This window comes from Hyperolius riggenbachi, chromosome 3, assembly GCF_040937935.1.
Source record: "Hyperolius riggenbachi isolate aHypRig1 chromosome 3, aHypRig1.pri, whole genome shotgun sequence".
NCBI lineage: Eukaryota > Metazoa > Chordata > Amphibia > Anura > Hyperoliidae > Hyperolius > Hyperolius riggenbachi.
In genome coordinates this window covers 359,723,876-359,739,592 of record NC_090648.1, presented here as the reverse complement: position 1 = coordinate 359,739,592, position 15,717 = coordinate 359,723,876, and the positions used below count along the sequence as shown (strand labels likewise).

The 15,717-nt window shown below is 43.2% G+C and overlaps 1 protein-coding gene across 2 annotated transcripts in view; it reads left to right on the top strand.

The window, feature by feature from the left end:
* Positions 1–15,717, top strand: part of LOC137561548 (serine protease inhibitor Kazal-type 4-like) — a 28,797-nt gene continuing 13,080 nt past the window's right edge. Inside the window, exons 1-5 of one of the 2 annotated variants that reach the window (XM_068272864.1) lie at positions 1–71; positions 260–288; positions 3,660–3,781; positions 7,426–7,471; positions 13,299–13,414. In XM_068272864.1, coding sequence (XP_068128965.1) covers positions 17–71; positions 260–288; positions 3,660–3,781; positions 7,426–7,471; positions 13,299–13,414 — 368 coding nt within the window. In that variant the 5' untranslated portion in view covers positions 1–16. Of the gene's footprint in view, positions 72–259; positions 289–3,659; positions 3,782–7,425; positions 7,472–10,530; positions 10,595–13,298; positions 13,415–15,717 lie in introns of those variants that run through there. The other variant, XR_011030044.1, reaches the window with a different exon arrangement.

The window sequence follows — 15,717 nt, the reverse complement described above, 5'->3', positions numbered from 1 at the left end:
GAACAATCCTTACATTATGCAGATTACTGGATTGCTTACGGTTGTGCTTGTTGCACTGTTCAGCCTCTCAGGTCTGTTTTAGCTACACGTACTCATCTACTTATTTAGCAAGAAGTTTATATAGCCAAATATTTTATTCTGCAAATTCTGATAATTTATGATGCAGAAGAGCTATGTTTAATTTGTAGCATACTGTCTGGCATTATAGAAAGTATTAGCATTGTTAAGCTGATAGCTATTTTTTTCTATTTGCATTCAGATGTGAATTATGTTGCTGCAGAAAGGGAGGTAAGTGCAATCCCACAACCAGTGACATGAAAATTGTATGATCTCTCTCAGGGTATTTCTCTATAGTGTCAGATAATTTTCCGTTAGCAAGGGGTAGGCAAGCAATGATACGGAAACAGTAAATTCGGGCGCCTGAGGCTAGTGGACAAATCGGGCGCCGCCATTCACTCCTATAATAAATATCGTTTAATGGGCGCCCGATAGGAAAAAAGGGCGCCGGAGAAAATTAACGTTTTAAAAGCGGCGCCCGGAGACTTAATGTTTTATTACTGTTTCTCATGATTACACATTATTTAATGATTTATACATTTTTAAATTTTATTTTTAAACGAAAAACAGTACAATATTTTTTTTCAAACATTATTTTTAAACGAAAAACAGTACATTTTTTTTATAACATTATTTTTAAACGAAAAAACCAACAGGGGGGTCTTAAGTTTAGGCACCAACAGGGGGGTCTTAGGTTTAGGCACCAACAGGGGGTCTTAGGTTTAGGCACCAAAAGGGGGGTCTTAGGTTTAGGCACCAACAGGGGGGTCTTAGGTTTAGGCACCAACAGGGGGTCTTAGGTTTAGGCACCAACAGGGGGGTCTTAGGTTTAGGCACCAACAGGGGGGTCTTAGGTTTAGGCACTAACAGGGGGGTCTTAGGTTTAGGCACCAACAGGGGGGTCTTAGGTTTAGGCACTAACAGGGGGGTCTAGGGGTTAGGGGTAGGTACAGGGAGGGTTACTTAGGCACCAACAGGGGGGGTCTTAGGTTTAGGCACCAACAGGGGGGTCTTAGGTTTAGGCACTAACAGGGGGGTCTAGGGGTTAGGGGTAGGTACAGGGAGGGTTACTTAGTAATTTTTTTTTTTAAACGTTATTATACGGTTCACTATTTAAACGAAAGATTAACGTTTTTACAATTGCCGATTTAATGCACATTATTTAATGATTTATAACTTTAAAAAACCATTAATTTTAAACGAAAAACAGTACAATATTTTTTTAAACGTTATCCATGCTTATCGTTAAAAACCCGGCGCCCTTTTTTCCCAGCGCCCCTTTTTAACGTACGCCAATGATACTGCACAGACAAAGCTTTACCGCCCGCCTTATGTTTTTACACTTCAGGGATGATTCACAAAGCTTGTTCACCTTTTTTCACCTTATCTATGTTACATTTTTAAGAGCTATATCTATAATATAAATATATATATATATATATATATATATATATATATATATATATAAAACTCAGGAGCTATTTTAAATCAAAGATGAAAAATTATCTCCTAGGAGAAAACTCAAGAGAAAAAGTGAATTGCATATGGGCCACTGTGTTAGAGAATATGACTTAACAGCCGGGTAATGTCTGGGACAAGGGTGGGGGACAACTTCTTATAGTAGAGGGCAGACAAGCCATCTGGACCTGGTTAGATGTTATGGCTTTTATAGCTCCCAATACTTTCTCTTCTGAGCATGGGGCGCCCAAATCTTCCTCTTGTAGACTAGTTAGTTTGCAGACAGGTAACCTAGCCAACTCTTCTTCCACCTTTGATTGTGAAAAGCTAGCTCCTGGTTGAAATGGAGCTGCAAATAAATCCTTAAAGTGGGATTAAACTCTGAAAATACATTCAGTAAAAATGTGTTTTCCAACTTTTTATTACGCATACAGTTATTATATTTGCTTTTGTGCGCAAGTGTTGTTGTAAGTTTACAAATTACAAGTTCCCAAAGTACAGTGTATCTGCTCTGAAAGCTTCAATTGTATTTTCTAAATGGATGGATAAGTCCACTCTTACTTTAGCTTCATTTGATTGGTTCATATTGCACAATGGGAGTATTATTGTCATTGAGAGAAAAATGGTGAAGACAACCTATTGCTGGATCTGCCGGGAGAAATGCAATAACCCCATAGTGACCAGATAGTGGAACAGATGAGTGACCATTCATATCATATTGTGAGTGCTATTCCCTCTGGGTGTTTACTGGTAGAGGTTTATTGACAGGAAGAGCGTTGGCTTTACCACAATATATGATTCAAAAGAGAAACTCATCTCAGCAACAGAAGTGCCTCTTGTTGAATACAGGTGAAACTGGAAAAAATACATTATCGTGCAAAAGTCCATTTATTTCAGTAATTCAACTTAAAAGGTGAAACTAATATATGAATAGACTCATTACATGCAAAGCAAGGTATTGTAAGCCTTTATTTTTTATAATTTTGATGATTATAGCTAACAGCTTATGAGAACCCCAAACTCCAAATCTTAGACCATTAGAATATTGTGAAATGTTCAATATTCTAGGCTCAAAGTGTCAGACTCTAATCAGCTAATTAATCCAAACCACCTACATAGGGATCCTATTTCATGTATATATTTCACCTTTAAAGTGACTCTGTAACAAAAATTACAATGTTTTTTCTACCATCCTACACGTTCCTAAACCTATTCTAATGTGTTGTGGCTTACTGCAGCTCTTTCTACTATAACCATCTCTGTAATAAATCAATGTATCTTTCCCCTGTCAGACTTGTCCGCCTGTGTCTGGAAGGCTGCCAAGTTCTTCAGTGTTGAACTGTTCCTCTATGCACACCCCAGTGTGTGTTTTATTTACATAAGCCAGCAGCTTCTCTGCTATCTTATCAGTGATAGAAGAGAGCTGGATAAAAATCCTCCTCTGGAGGCTGTGAAAGGAGCTGGTCTGTCACATACTGAGGAATTAACGACATATAGGCAGAACTGTCTGCAGGAAGCCTGTAATGTTCAGTGCATGAGAGAAGCTGGGGACAGAAGGTAAACACACACAAGTGATCTCTTGAGATTCAGAAGTAAGGCTGTATACAGCCTGCTTGTGTATGGATGTATTTTCTATGTGTGGACATGCTGTACATCAACCTACTTCCTGTTTTGGTGGCCATTTTGTTTGTTTATAAACAAACTTTTAAAAACTGTTTTTGACTACTTTTAATGTGGCGGGGAGCGGTGAAATTGTGACAGAGGGTAATAGGAGATGTCCCCTAACACACTGGTATGTTTACTTTTGTGCGATTTTAACAATACAGATTCTCTTTAAAGTTGAAATACTGAAACAAATGGACTTTTGCATGATATTCTATTTTTTCCGAGTTTCACCTGTATATATGGTAGATATTGTTGGTTCACGCATAGTCATTGTGTATGTACTACTGTGGAGTGTTCAGATTAACCTCTAGTGGGTACTTGTATAGAGCTTGGTATACTATAGGTGGTGTCTTTGATAGTATTGGCAAACCGTAGCGCTGTATGATTAGTATTTGCATTACCATAACTAGACCAAGTTAACATTAGACAAGTAAGAGAAGTCATAATACATAATGGCAGCTATTTTGTTCTTTTCACAGCCTGAGTGTCCAACTAAACAACTTGAAAGTGGAGGTTATCCCTGTATCAGAATCTCTGAACCAGTATGCGGGACAGATGACACTACTTATTCTAATGAATGTGAACTTTGCAATGCCAAACTGTAAGTACAGTAGGCTATAGGATATATATATATATGGCACAAAATATTGTAAAATGTAAAATGCATTTTACAATGTATTACATGTGCTATAAATTTATTTTCTACTATAAAAATTCCAAGACTCTGCGCTAGGTGAATAAAAACGACAAATGGAGTAATATCCTGTGGAGCACTTCTTAATTGAACAAGAAAAAACACCAATAAGTACAGCGGCAATGCTTCATAGGTATACAATACTACAGTCCTTTTGCACTACTTAGGTGAAAAATAAGTCTTTTTTTTTAGAAGTTTTCTCCAGTAGATGATGCTAGAAACACTCCCTGGTTTACCAAGAAGTGTTTCTTTTCTATTTATTTACTTTCATTCATGTTCTTTATTATGAAAGGACATGGCCCCTGATCAGGGTAATGTCCATTCATTACAAGCACTGCGAATGGTTCAGGGAAGCCTTGTTTCCCTTCCCCAATCACTGACATGGAAATACCGCCTAGTCCAAGCGGCAGTCACACGTGCATGTACGTGTGCACTGCTGCTTAAACATTGGACGAGAATGCTTATCCAGTTTGCCTTTAGCGGCGCCTCTCTGGTTGAGGATACTCGTCCATATAGGCTTACGTTTTTAAAGGTAGAGATCCCCAGTTTGTGACTGATTCAGGTTTCGATGCATGAAGGATGTGCTTATATGGGTTAGGGTACTGACCAGTTCTGAAGTGGTAAGTGTGTTGAGGTAAACTGGCTGTTAATGGAAAGACACTGCAGTGTTTTTGGAAAATAATATGCTTTCCTTTGACAACTTTTTTATTGCTGTTTGAGTGAAAGCTATTATGTGAACTATAATCGTCTAGACATGCCATACAATATTAATGTTTAATTTCTGCTATGACAACAATTGACTCTTTTAATGGCAATAAAGTCAAATTTCTCTCCCTGTGTTATTTGGCCATGAAGCAGAAAACAAAAAATAATTGCAACCACCTACCAAAAAAAAATAATAAATAAATAAAAAAAAAGCTGTGTTGATGTGAATAAACACAACATCCAAATTGATTTTAGAAAGTGATATCATTTGTTTTTAATGAAAAGCGAATGTATAGCTCTCTGTGTTACAGGTTTCTGTTATATGTAGTTTTGAGAGTTAAATATTGATTCTAACACATGCTTTATTCAGGCACATCCCTTTAGCACCTGCCGTAGCTCTATTTGAGAACTCTGGAACAGGGGCACAGCTTTATTTGCGTGTTAGCAGATGAGCATGGGCAAGACATGGAAAGGCAGTTTTAAAGGAAATCTCTATGGGGAAAAAAACCCTCTGAGGGATACTTACCTCGGGAGGGGGAAGCCTTTGGATCCTAATGAGGCTTCTCCTATCCTCTGTAGCCACAGGGGTCCAGTGCTGGCTTCCCCTGGAAATTCCTCCCAAAAAGCACTGTGCAGGCGCGGCAATATTTACCTACCGTGATCTGGCACAGTGGCGGCTATCCAATGGGCTCTGGTGGAAAAAGCTCAGCCTGAACGGGTCTGCTCTGCTGCACAGGCTTGAGTCGTCTGTGCAGTATAGCAGAGCCCAGACGGGCTCGGCTATTTCCGCCAGAGCCTTAGCAGAGAGCTGCTTTTGTGCCTGTGATGGATCGCGGTATATTGACCTCTGCGGGGGCTTCCAGCGCTGGATCACCGGGAGGTAGGACAGGGGGAAGTCTCATTAGGATCCAGAGGCTTCCCCCTCCTGTGGTAAGTATCCCCCAGAGGGTTTTTATTTCCTTACAGATTTCCTTTAAAGGATTACTGTAGGGGGTAGGAAGAAAAAGAGTTTAACTTACCCAGGGCTTCTAATGGTCCCCTGCAGACGTTCCGTGCCCGCGCGGCCACTCACCGATGCTCAGATCCCCGCCTCCGGTTCACTTCTGGAATTTCTGACTTTAAAGGGACACTTAAGTCAAACAAAGAAAATGAGTTTTACTCACCTGGGGCTTCCAATAGCCCCCTGCAGCTGCCCGGTGCCCTCGCTGTCTCCCTCCGATCCTCCTTGCCCCGCCAGCAGCCACTTCCTGTTTCGGTGACAGGAGCTGACAGGCTGGGGACGCGAGGGATTCTTCGCGTTCCTGGCCACAATAGCGCCATCTATGCTGCTATAGCATATATCATATACCATATAGCAGCATAGAGGGTGCTAATGTGTCTGGGAACGCAAAGAATCACTCACGTCCCCAGCCTGTCAGCTCCTGTTACCAAAACAGGAAGTGGCTGCCGGCGGGGCCAGGAGGATTGGAGGGAGGCGGCGAGGGCACCGGACAGCTGCAGGGGGCTATTGGAAGCCCTGGGTGAATAAAACTCATTTTTTTGTTTGACTTAAGTGTCCCTTTAAAGAGGAACTCCAGTGAAAATAATGTAGTAAAAAAGTGCTTTATTTTTTACCATAATTATGTATAAATGATTTAGTCAGTGTTTGCTCATTGTAAAATCTTTCCTCTCCCCGATTTACATTCTGACATTTATTACATGGTGACATTTTTACTGTGGGCAGGTTATGTAGCTGCTCCTAGCTGTTATGGCTGTTAGAGACAGCTGTAAACAGCTAATTCCTGTCTGTAAACCTTGTTACATTGTAACAAACTGCCAAAAGTACCGCGGTACTCAGAGCTTTTTGTGGGAGGAGTTTCAGCACAAAATCAGTCATACAGCGCCCCCTGATGGTCTGTTTGTGAAAAGCATTATATTTCCCATGTAAAAGGGGGTATCAGCTACTGATTGGGATAAAGTTCAATTCTAGGTTGGAGTTTCTCTTTAAAGTCGGAAAACCACTGCACCTGCATGGCAGTGTCCTTGCTCCAGCTGATGTCACCAGGAGCGTACTGCGCAAGAGCAGACCATACTGAGCCTGCGCAATACACTCCTGGTGATGTCAGTGGGAGTGAGGACGTGGCCGTGCAGAGGCAGTGGTTTTCTGACTTTAAAGTTGAAAATTCCAGAAGTTAACTGGAGGCGGGGAACGGAGCATCGGTGAGTGGCTGCGCGGGCACAGGACATCTGCTGGGGACCATTAGAAGCCCCGGGTATTAGTTCAACTCTTTTACCCCCTTCCCCCCTACAGTACTCCTTTAATATAATTTCAAAATGTATTATTTTATTTTGTATTCATAAAAGTTACATTATACAACTATAATACTTTAAGTTAACAAGTAACACTTAAAGCAGAACTGTATATACATTTTAAACACAGTGTTTCACTTACCTGGGGCTTCTGCAAGCCCCTAGCAGCCGTCCTGTCCCACGCTGGTCCTCCACGAGCCTCCATTCTCCCACCCCCGCTTCGTTCAGTTCCTCGACTTGTAAGTTAAGGCCAGCGCAGCCCTGCCACGTGTATCTTTTCCTCGCATTCCCCACTGCATTAGCGCTATTGCAGACTGGAACGAAAAAGAAAGGATACTCGTGGCCTGGGTCGTGCAGGCGCAGTGGCCCAGCGGCGAAACCTAAAGTAGCTGGAGGCAGGAGAACGGAGGCTCGTGGAGTACTGGCGTGGGACAGGACGGCTGCTGGGGGCTTGCAGAAGCCCCAGGTAAGTGAAACAGCGTGTTTAAAATGTATCTACAGTTCCACTTTAAGTGTCTTTTACCAGATCATCAGCTCTCTTTTTTGTGTTTTACCAGGAAAAAACAAGACCTTAAAGTCAAAACCGATTGGCAGTGCGCTAAGGTAAAACTTTTTATTTGATTATCTTAAGGTAGCCATGCAACTAGCGATTTTGCATCAAGCAATTAACTTTATTAGGCGATCAACTACATTGAGGTTGATCGAAAGTCAATTGACCAGTGGCCCACAAACTACAAGTGATATCCTATCAAATTCACTTTCACTAACTGATCTTAACAATGTTGTACCTCCATGCTCTGAATCCAACTGTTCTTTGTCGATCAAAGTCATGGGAACAGTAGCCTATTCCTGTACAATTGACCAATAGCTTCCATCCCGCTTGAGCTATAAATCAATGCAATTTACCCAAATAACGGTCAATTATTGTCAGTTGTGCATACTGAAATGTTTTCAATTGTGCATACACACTCGATTTTCTCCAGATTAGATAATATTATTGAAGCGTTTGGTCGATCTCGTCAAATGATCGACCATCGCTAGATGTATGGCCACCTTTATGGAAAGCTTAAAGTGAAATTCTAGCCATTAGAGATAATTTAGGATAGAATTGGGAAGAGGAATAACCTCAGGCAGATTTATTTTGCTATCTAAGCTACCAGCAGTGACATGTCTCCTTGTTTCCTGTCTCAGATACTTGATAGGAAGCTACAGGAAATGTCCCTATGCACGGACAAGGTGATCTAAGACACGTCACCAGAATAGATGCCCTGATTAGATTCCCTGATTGTTTCCAGCTTGTGCTCCAGCTACAGGAAGATTCTTTATTCACCTCACTTTGTGAGTCTCAGTAGAAGCTGTCACAGAGGCAGGATGGGAAGGGAAATTTGTTCGGTGTGGGCACAGAAAACAATCCGACTGATGTCTTAAAACAAGATGGAACAGGGAATTAAAAATGATTGTACCTGTTGCTAGGTACGAGAGTATTACTGTACCATAGTTACTCCCCCCTCCTTTTTTAATAAATAGATACATTTATATATTTAAAGTATTTTTCGCACCACAAAACACACTTTTTTTCCTTCAAAGAAAAAAAAGGGGGAAAAAAACTTGGTGTGTCTTATGGAGTGAATGTGGCCTCATGCTGCACTTCACTCCCCTCCGGTGCTGCCTGCATGTCAATAACCTCTTTCTGCTTGGGGGTGTGGCCAGCATGGTGCTGTAACGGGCAGGGTTGGTTCTTTTATAAGGCAATGTGAACCACGTGCTTCATGCAGAGGCAATTACAGAGCAATTAGAGGGCAACCAAGGGCCAAGCTAGCAAATGTACACAGCATGATGCAGAGCAGAGACATGCCTGCAGGGGAAAAAAAAATATGTCCTCCCTCTCATTATTGTTCTAATGACTCCATGTGCACAGCTAGATAAGGGACACAGGTTGAAAAGTTTTTGACTGTCCCTAGACTCCCTACTCCCCTCTCAGGAATCCTGAAGTGTCTGATTAGGGGAGGGGGTGCAGGCTTACAGGATACTTAACAAACCGAGATGGTAAGAGCTTCAGGGAAAAGCAATCCATATTACACTGTGTCATGGTCAGTTACCTGTCCAGGCGAGGCGGTCGGCACGTACGGATGCTGGCAGTCATCCTGGAGGGTCTCGGCGGGGTGGCCTGTCGGTGCTCTCCAGTGTGCGTTGCGTTGCGCGGCGCAGGCGTTGGCGCCGGAAGGCGTTGACGTAGGCGTTGTGTTTCGCGCGTGCACAGGGATGGTTGTTATGCATGTTTGTTCTGACAATGCGTCTGCGCGTGTGCGTGCGCGCGTGTGTGATTGCGCATGCGCGCGTGCGCGATCGCGTTTGCGCATGCGCACGCTGCGCGTTGCGTGCATCGCGCGCGTGTCTTTGCGCATGCGCGCGCTGTGCGTTGTGTGTTGCGCGCCAAAACGCCTATTTAAGTCTGGAGAATGCAACAGCTCAGTGCTGTAGTATTGCAGCTAGTGTTGTGTTCCCGTGTCGTGACTTAGTGTCTGCCTGTTGCCTGATTCCTGGATCCTGACCTCGGCTTGCCTGATTACCAACTCTGTTACTGAACCCGGCCTGTACGACTTCCCGCTTTGTTGATGACCTCTGCCTGCCTGACTACCCGCTCTGTTGCCGAACCCTGCTTGTATGACTACCCGCTCTGGTGCCGACTTCTGCTTATCCTGGGATCTGCCTTGCTGTTTACTACACTGGTCTCTGAGTCCTTGCACTACCAGACTCAGCCAGTGAGGAGTGCCGTGGTTCCAGCCTGCTTACCTGATCTCCGGTTCCAGCGATCACTCCTGCCTCTTGTATCCCTTGGTCCTCCTGTCACAACTCCAGGAATACCGGGTGTCGAGCTGCAAGGGTCGCTACACTCAGCACAACGGTCTCCGTCACTAGGACCTCGTGACACACTGTCTCCACAGGGCTTGGTGAAATTCTCTGCTTGCATGACCCAATAGCAGGAAGCACACTTATTAGAATCACATGCATTTTGTTGCAGAGCAGAAAACGCATGCACATTTGTATAATATAAGGCTAGGTTTACAGTGGGCGTTGTGTTCTCTGTAATAGAAAAACCCAACAGAATAGTAAAAGTTGTTGCTTCACGTTAGCCACTGATTGCTTTGCATGTGGTAAAGTTTACAATGAATAGTATGCTTCACTGTAACGGTTAACACACCTGTTTTGGTGAAAACGCACTGCATGCACTATGAACGCCACACAGTGGTTACATTGCTGTGTGATGTTCTGCATTACAATGCGTCTGAAAAGCTGCACTGCAATGCCCCACTGTCAATGTAACCTAAGGTTTAGTTGAAAAAATTGTACCATTAATGAGCACTTTTATGGTCTGAAGCATGCAGAACCTACTGTATGTCCCTGCAGTGTACTTTAGTTACACCCTTACCCTTCCTGCCTTTTTCCTCATAGTGACACATTGCTGTGGCAATGGCTAATGCTTCATTTTGTAACTGGCCCAAACATCCTGTCAGGCACTGTGATGTCAGTGTGATCCGGACAGTGTAAGCCTTGCAGTTCAGGTCCATTTCCGAAAAATGCGTTAGCCGTTTGCCACAGTATCAAGTCACTACAGCAACGCATCACTTTGAGGGAGGAGTTTGGGAGGAGTAAATGTGTAACCAAAGGAGAGCTTCCTTCCTTTCACTCAGCACCTTCCTATATGCATGCACTGCAGGGACACAGGTAACTGTATAAATGTAACTAGGGTACACTAATACTGTAGTAATAGGTACAATAGATTTTAATTTCATGTTTCATTCCTCTTTAATCCATGTGCACATTAATTATTATTTCTGTCATCTTGAACTTTTTCAGATGACTGTACTGCAAAGACACGTTGCTCAGCTCATGGCCAAGCAACATGTTATTTTTAAATGGGGAGAGGTGTGGAGGAGGCTTCCTGCATGATCTGCATGTGCGTATTACATAAGGGGACATGCAGAGAAATGCAGAAGCCCTGAAGTGAGGTGAGAAAGTAAGGCTAAGGCTGCCTTAATACTGTGTATGCGTGTGTGCTTGTTTTGTGTGTTATGGCCCATACTCACGGGCTACAAATGTCGCCGCAACGCGCTAACGCGCGCGTGTTGTGGCGACAGGTCGCCCGTGAGTATGAGCCGTTGCACGGGCGCGCACCCCGAACCGTTGCTCATCGCTGCTGTCGCCAGGCGATTGGCGCGGTCAATCGCCCGGCGACAGTTGCCGCCGCATCTCCGCCGCAACTGTCGCTAGTCCGCGTGAGTATGCGGACTAGAGACAGTAACACCCAGGGAATACCATCTACTTCCGGCGGGGGGAGGAACAACAGCAACAGCTTCCGCCGCATTAGTTGCCAGGTCCCTCCGCCGTGTGTATGCGGAGGGACCTGGCGACGAGCTGTCGCCGGCCTGTCGCGCACACGCTCACGTGTGCTGGCGACAGGCCACTTTTGCAGCCCGTGAGTATGGGCCATTAGAGTGGGTTAGAAATGCAGACATCAAATCAACAAACGTTAATTCCAGTATTACCTTTAACCTCCTTAGCGGTAATTCCGAGTCCGGCTCGGACGGAAATCCACAGCTCAGAGCGGAAATCCCATGCCTGAGTGAGTTATATGCAGGAGATGCTGCAGATCTCTCTGTGGTATGTTTTTTTTTCTCTTGTTTTTAGAATCTAAAAGCTTGTGAAAAAAATGCATGTCTTTTAGACCCTAAATCTGGAAATAATCATAACGCCTGAGAGGCTAATGACTAACTGTACATGGTTTCTTCTTCAGGCATTAGACGAAACTGTATCAGGACCATACAATAAGAAGTTTTGAATCACATAGAGACTTACTGTATAAATGATTCTGTATGTCACACAGTTGTACCCCCTTTGAAATGTAAAAATGACTTCCTTAAAGTTCAGATCTATTGAACTCTGGCAGCATTTGTCAATACAGGTAAACATATATAATAATTAACTTGTCTCTCAGCCAGAGAGCAGCAACAAACAGAGGTGTTAAAGTGTAATGCTAGGTACACACCATACAATTTTGTGTTAGACAGATGGTTCCATAGATAATTTCCATCATGTCCGATATTATTTCCGATCAATTTTCTGGTCGATTTCTCATAGAAGTGAATGGAAATTGATAAGAAAAGATAAGAAAATCGAGTGGAAAATCGACCGAAAAAAACGCATCGTGTGTACCTAGCATAATTGTTGGGACATAAAATATTTTTTTTATTTTTATTTGGTAAGCAAGTAATAAGGATACCAACCAGGCAATCCAAAAAGTAAAATCACTATTACTTTTCTTGTTCATAAATGATCTTAATCCCTAATTATCGGACTCTTATTTGGTACACACAAAATTTGGTACGCACAAAGGAAGTTGCAGGGCATGCTGGGTTGTCCTTTACTGCATCTCTACTTTTCCCTCAGACTTAACTAATGCAGCCTGATTGGTTGAAGCCTCTTTCCCTCCTGTTTTCCCCTCCCACACCTCTGTTCCTCTCTGATTGGCCAATATTTTTCGTGCTTAGACAATGCACTTTCTATAGTGAAGGACGGGCTGTGCACACACAATCAGGCAAAGGAGTGTAAGGGAGGAAATGACATAAGGATTGGCTTCAAAATAGCCACAGTTAAAATGGGAAATGCTAAGAAGGATTTTCTATTTTTTTTACTGTAGAAAAATCACTAATCTCAAAACGTGGACAGTACAATACATATTGGCCTGGTGCACACCAACAACTGCTAGCAGATCCGCAAAATGCTAGCAGATTTTGAAACGCTTTTTCTTCTTTTTCTGTAGCGTTTCAGCTAGCATTTTGCGGTTTTGTGAAGCGTTTTTGGTGTAGTAGATTTCATGTATTGTTACAGTAAAGCTGTTACTGAACAGTTACTGTAACAAAAAACGCCTGGCAAACCACTCTGAAGTGCCGTTTTTCAGAGCGGTTTGCGTTTTTCCTATACTTAACATTGAGGCAGAAACGCATCCGCAATCCAAAATCTGCAGCAGCCCGGGAGTATGCGTTTCTGCAAAACGCCTCCCGCTCTGGTGTGCACCAGCCCATTGAAATACATTACCCCAGCGGATCCGCACCCGCAAGCGGATCGCAAACCGCAGCAGAACCGCTCTGGTGTGCACTAGGCCATATTGTGTAAGTAGGGCAGATATTTCTCTACTTATATATGTAGTTTTTTTTTCTGAGATAGTATAGCTGACAGCTCCTCTTTAAAAAGTCAGCCAGTCTGTAAAGAAAAAGAAAGAAATTCTGCAAGGATACAGGCAAAATGGTTTTAAGATGTGGGTGGGTTAATAATTTAATTAATTTGATTAACAATAAAACTATTATTGGTTTTATAACACATTTTTTAGATTATGCATTTTCGATTTTTATCTTTTATTTCCGTATTTTAGGATGAATGTGAAGGGGCTACACCTGACCAAGGGTGCCCAATGAATTTGGCTCCAGTTTGCGGATCTGATAATTTCAGTTATTCAAATGCTTGTATGTTTTGCTCAAAATGGGCAATGTGAGTATAAAACTGACACAGTGATGAAAACGTGCATCTTTTGCGTTACTAAGTTTCTGTGGTGGCTTTAGTTTTGACATGTGAAACTGTATATTATGGTTATTATATTGTATGTAATATTGTCATCTTATGCTGGGAATACACGGTTCGTTATTGCCTTCGTTTAAACCTTCGATTCGTTCGGTAAACGAATCGAGTGTTGAAAACGTATGTGAAAATAGTCATAATCTCATTATAGTTTCGATTAATAGACCCCAAAAACGAACGACTAGTGATCGAACATGTTTGATATTATCTCTCTTTATCCATCTAATCGAGCCATTGGTAGGCTTGATGGCTGTTCAGATCGATTATATATTCGTTTATGCTAGTCCGTCCCTGTAAAAAGGGATTTTCGTTTCGTTTCTTTGCAGCCTTCGATCATTGGAAAAACGAAACCATCAGAATCGAAAAAAAAAACGAAACCGTGGGTGGTGATATTAACCGTATGACCGATTATTTCGGGATCGAAAAGGACAAAAGGCACAATCGAAACGAAGGTTTAAACGAAGGCAAAAACGAACCGTGTATTCCCAGCATAAGACTACGTGGTTTAACCAGTTTGCCCCAAGGGTTTTTACCCTAACGGACCAGAGCAATTTTTTACCTGTCAGTGCTCCTTCCTTTTATTCCCGAATAACTTTATTACTACTTATTACAAGAAAATGATCGGTACCTCGTTTTTTTCACTACCAATTAGGCTTTTTGTGGGTCGTACATTTTGCTAAGAATTATTTTATTCTAGATGCGGTTAATGGGAAAAATAAGAAAATAATAAAAAAAATGTATTATTTCTCAGTTTTTGGCCATTATAGTTTTAAAAATAAACATTTTACTGTGGATTAAACAGACACATTTTATTTGCCCAGTTGTCCTGATTATTAAACCATTTAAAATATGCCCCTATCACAATGTATGGCGACAATATATTATTTTGAAATATAGGTGTTATTTTTCAGTTTTTTTCTTTGTCCGGTCCATAATTACAAGCCCCTATGAGGTAAAGTAAAAGTAATTTTCCCTCATAAAATATAGATTAAAAAAGCTGAGTCCCTAAGGCAACTATTTACCGTATTTTTCAGACCATAAGATGCTCCGGACCATAAGATGCACCTAGGTTTTGTGGACAAAAATCAGGGGAAAAAAAATAAATAATATATATATATATACTGTTGTGTCCATGGCACAGGATCGTCGGATCGTCTTATGGAACTTTTGCACCAATCCCCACAAATTATTATGGTTCCCTTGTACCTTTTGGGTCCCCCTTGTGCCTTTTGTGTCCCTCCTTGTCCTCCTCGGTCCTTCCTATGTCTGTCCTGTGCCTCCCATGTCCTTCCTGCGTTCATCCTGTGCCCCCCTTTTTCTGTCCTGTGGCCTTATGCTACACCTCCCATGGTCCCCTTTAGATGCCTGCCGGCCAGTCAGGTCCTCACTCACCGCACCAATGCACCAGCATGTCACTCGCTTTAAAGGTAGTCTCCACGTGGCCTCCACTTCCATATTCTTTCTTTAGATGCCAGCCAATCATGTGGGGGTGCTGTCAATCATGGCAGCTCCAGCAGCCCAACATGTTGACCCCTGCTGTCCCACTTCCTCCTTGCCTGATGCTTCCGTGTACAGCGGCGTCCATGCGTGCGTTCCATGAAGTCTCATCTGTCAGAGTGCTGCCTCGCTCGTCTTGAAATGCCCATTTTGAGTAACTGGCAGTCTTGGTCAGACACGCTGACCCATGTGCTGTCCCACGCACCAGCGGGTTTGATCGCTGTTCCTCCCGGCTTCTGCCTCCATATGTTCCTATCAGACGCCGCCAGCCAATCAGGAGGGGGCCAATGGTCTTGAGGGCGGGAGCAGGCTCTGCCATTCTGGCCAATCACTGCACTTGCTGAGATCAGCAAGTGCAGTGATTGGCCAGAATGGCAGAGCCTGCTCCCGCCCTCAAGACCATTGGCCCCCTCCTTATTGGCTGGCGGCGTTTGATAGGAACATATGGAGGCAGAAGCCGGGAGGAACAGCGATCGAACCCGCTGGTGCGTGGGACAGCATATGGGTCAGCGTGTCTGACCAAGACTGCCAGTTACTCAAAATAGGCATTTCAAGATGAGCGAGGCAGCACTCTGACAGATGAGACTTCGTGGAATGCACGCATGGACGCCGCTGTACACGGAAGCATCAGGCCTGGAGGAAGTGGGACAGCAGGGGTCAGCATGTCGGGCCCGTGCAGCGGCCATGATTGACAGCGCCCCCACATGATTGGCTGGCAT